The following is a 2500-nucleotide window of genomic DNA, read 5'->3' on the forward strand; positions in this document are numbered from 1 at the left end:
TTAGCGTTGCTAACTTTATATTTGTATTGTATTTAATTGTTTAATCACATTTAGCTAGTAAACTGAGTGTATTAACACAAGCTAGCTAGACTATTATAATAATAATAATAATTGATCCGTTTTTTATAGCGCGGTAACTATGATACACTTTAAACACTCAGTTTACTAGCTAAATTCAATACAATACAAATATAAAGTAAAAACAACTGTTATCTGTCTTATGTTATTTCGTCTTTGGCAACATGAGCGCGAACGTTTTTTGAAACCTGCCTGGCAACGGACAATCGCGTCGAACGATGACGTTATGTTTCGAACGCGGATTACGTAGGCAGTACAATTTTCACCCCCACTTTCACAGCCAACCTCTTAACTGATCTGGGCATTTAAGCTTGTCACAATTGGCACAAAATATCTATCCATCTTCATCATTATAATGAGTTTAGCTCAGTTAGACAGCTGCCAAGAAAAATGTATTTATTCTGGGCCTATAGTACAGTCTGTTCTGGAGTGAAAGTATTATTATATCTGTTGTGTTTAATATAGGAACAAACTTTGTCCTCTTACAGTTTTACAGTAGAAAAACATTTAGATAAACACCCAGGCTAAATGAAAGTGTAATGTATGTACTACTGCATGTGTTCCAGAGGCTCTGAGGCTGCAGAAGGAGAGGTTGTGGGTCCAAGATGGCCGCCAGTCTGCCCAGCTTGAGGAGTTGGTGCATTCTCTGGAGAAATGGCGTGAGGTCACTGCAGTTCAACACCCAAAAAAGGATGCCAAGCTTCATGGTGTGTACCTGTCTCTATACAGTGTATACATAACTAAATATATACCAACATATAACCAGATCTACTTTTTTTATCTTCAACTGCAGAAATGTGTTGTAGCCTACAGTAACAAGCATGTTTTTAAGAATGAAAAGAAACATTGAACTGTTTCTGCTATGATCTTTTTTGTGTTCCACATAGTTGTTAGTATGTTTTGTGTCAGTGTCTTGGTGTGTATTGCGTGTGTGTGTGTGTGTGTGTGTGTGTGTGTGCGTGTGTGTATTTGTGTGTTTTGACCAGATAAAGACATTGAGCAACAGCTAACGCAAATGCTTAAGGAATTCACGGATGGAGAATTCGTCCTAGCGCTCTCCTCTATGACCATAGAATCCCAGGTAAATTTCAATTAAATCCAACTACTATAATCTGAGAGCCAATGTGTGTTGAATTGTGTTTGTGTGTTCAGATTTGCAGTGCACACCAGTAGTCTGATTGTCTCCAAACGTGCCACAATAATTGCTCAGGGGTCAAGTGGATTTGATTAGTCACTTATAAGGTATTAGCCCTTAGGTAGCTGATGCGTTAGGTTTCATGTTTGCTAGCTTTTAACTATCACATGAGAAATTTAACTATCACATGTTTGCTCGAGATGGATCAGGTAAGAATTAAAAATCTTGAGCTGTTTACCGCAATGTTAGATATCAGCTTCCCCAGCTAATTAGCATTAGCTATTACCGGTATGTTCACTACCTAATTAGTGTTAGCTGGCTTACATCAAGTTTGCCAGACATCACAATGAGAGAAGTCTATCCATTGAAAAGCACATACCACAGCCAAGAGAACTTACAAAATGCGTTCACTGAAATGTTCAGATGATGAAAAAATATCAAAAGTTATATTCAATTCAAATGGTAAATGTAAACTTGAAATCTAAATAGAGCAACATTTAAAATGACTTATGTCTGTATGTCATTGGTAAAAAAACGAAGAAATGTCTTCAGAAAAACCCAAACAAGCCCTAATGTCGTGGATCATTTATACCAAACCCTGGTTCCTGTATTGAATGCCCTGGCTGTTTTCAAGTGCTGGTGTGTGTTGGTGATGTGTTGCTGCATTAGCCAAAGAGTGAGGTAAACACTTCTGTTTCCAGCAATGTTCTTTTTCTTCGTCATCCATCAAACACATGATGAATCACCCATGAAAACTAAACAGTTTGATTCAAGGCAACACTGAAAATAAACTTTTAATGGCATGGATGTTTTAGAAGCGTTTTTTGTGCTGTAGTGCATCTTGTGTCGTTGGGTGGCGGGGCAAGTGCTGGGTTGGGATGGATCCCCCCTGCTCTTATGCATTTGGATGAGATGTAGATGAGATGAAGGCACCTGGGTGCTTCAAAATCAGGTATCACCACCCACGATCCACACCCTTTCTCCTAGCCTAAACGCATAGTTTCACACACATGCACGCTCGCACGCACGCGCACACACACACACACACACACACACACACACACACACCCACACACACACACACACACACACACACACAATTCAGCGACCAACAAACCAAACCTAACCCAAAACAAGTGATGTATCCCTTAAACTTTAACACACACACACAAAAACACACTTGGAGGACGAAGAAAATATCACACAAGCGTGAACACGTGTAAGCTCATACACACCCACACCCATGCACACACGTCCACGCATTTTCATACTTGCACATGATATCTT

General features: G+C 39.4%; 1 protein-coding gene across 1 annotated transcript in view; it reads left to right on the top strand.

Annotated features, from left to right (window-relative positions):
- LOC130384280 (protein prune homolog 2-like) overlaps window positions 1–2500 on the top strand; it is a 22045-nt gene that overhangs the window by 4602 nt on the left and 14943 nt on the right. The window contains exons 5-6 of the mRNA XM_056592402.1: window positions 645–785; window positions 1065–1159. Coding sequence (XP_056448377.1) covers window positions 645–785; window positions 1065–1159 — 236 coding nt within the window. The remainder of the gene's footprint in view (window positions 1–644; window positions 786–1064; window positions 1160–2500) is intronic.

The sequence above is a fragment of the Gadus chalcogrammus genome, chromosome 6, assembly GCF_026213295.1.
Source record: "Gadus chalcogrammus isolate NIFS_2021 chromosome 6, NIFS_Gcha_1.0, whole genome shotgun sequence".
Taxonomy (NCBI): Eukaryota; Metazoa; Chordata; class Actinopteri; order Gadiformes; family Gadidae; genus Gadus; species Gadus chalcogrammus.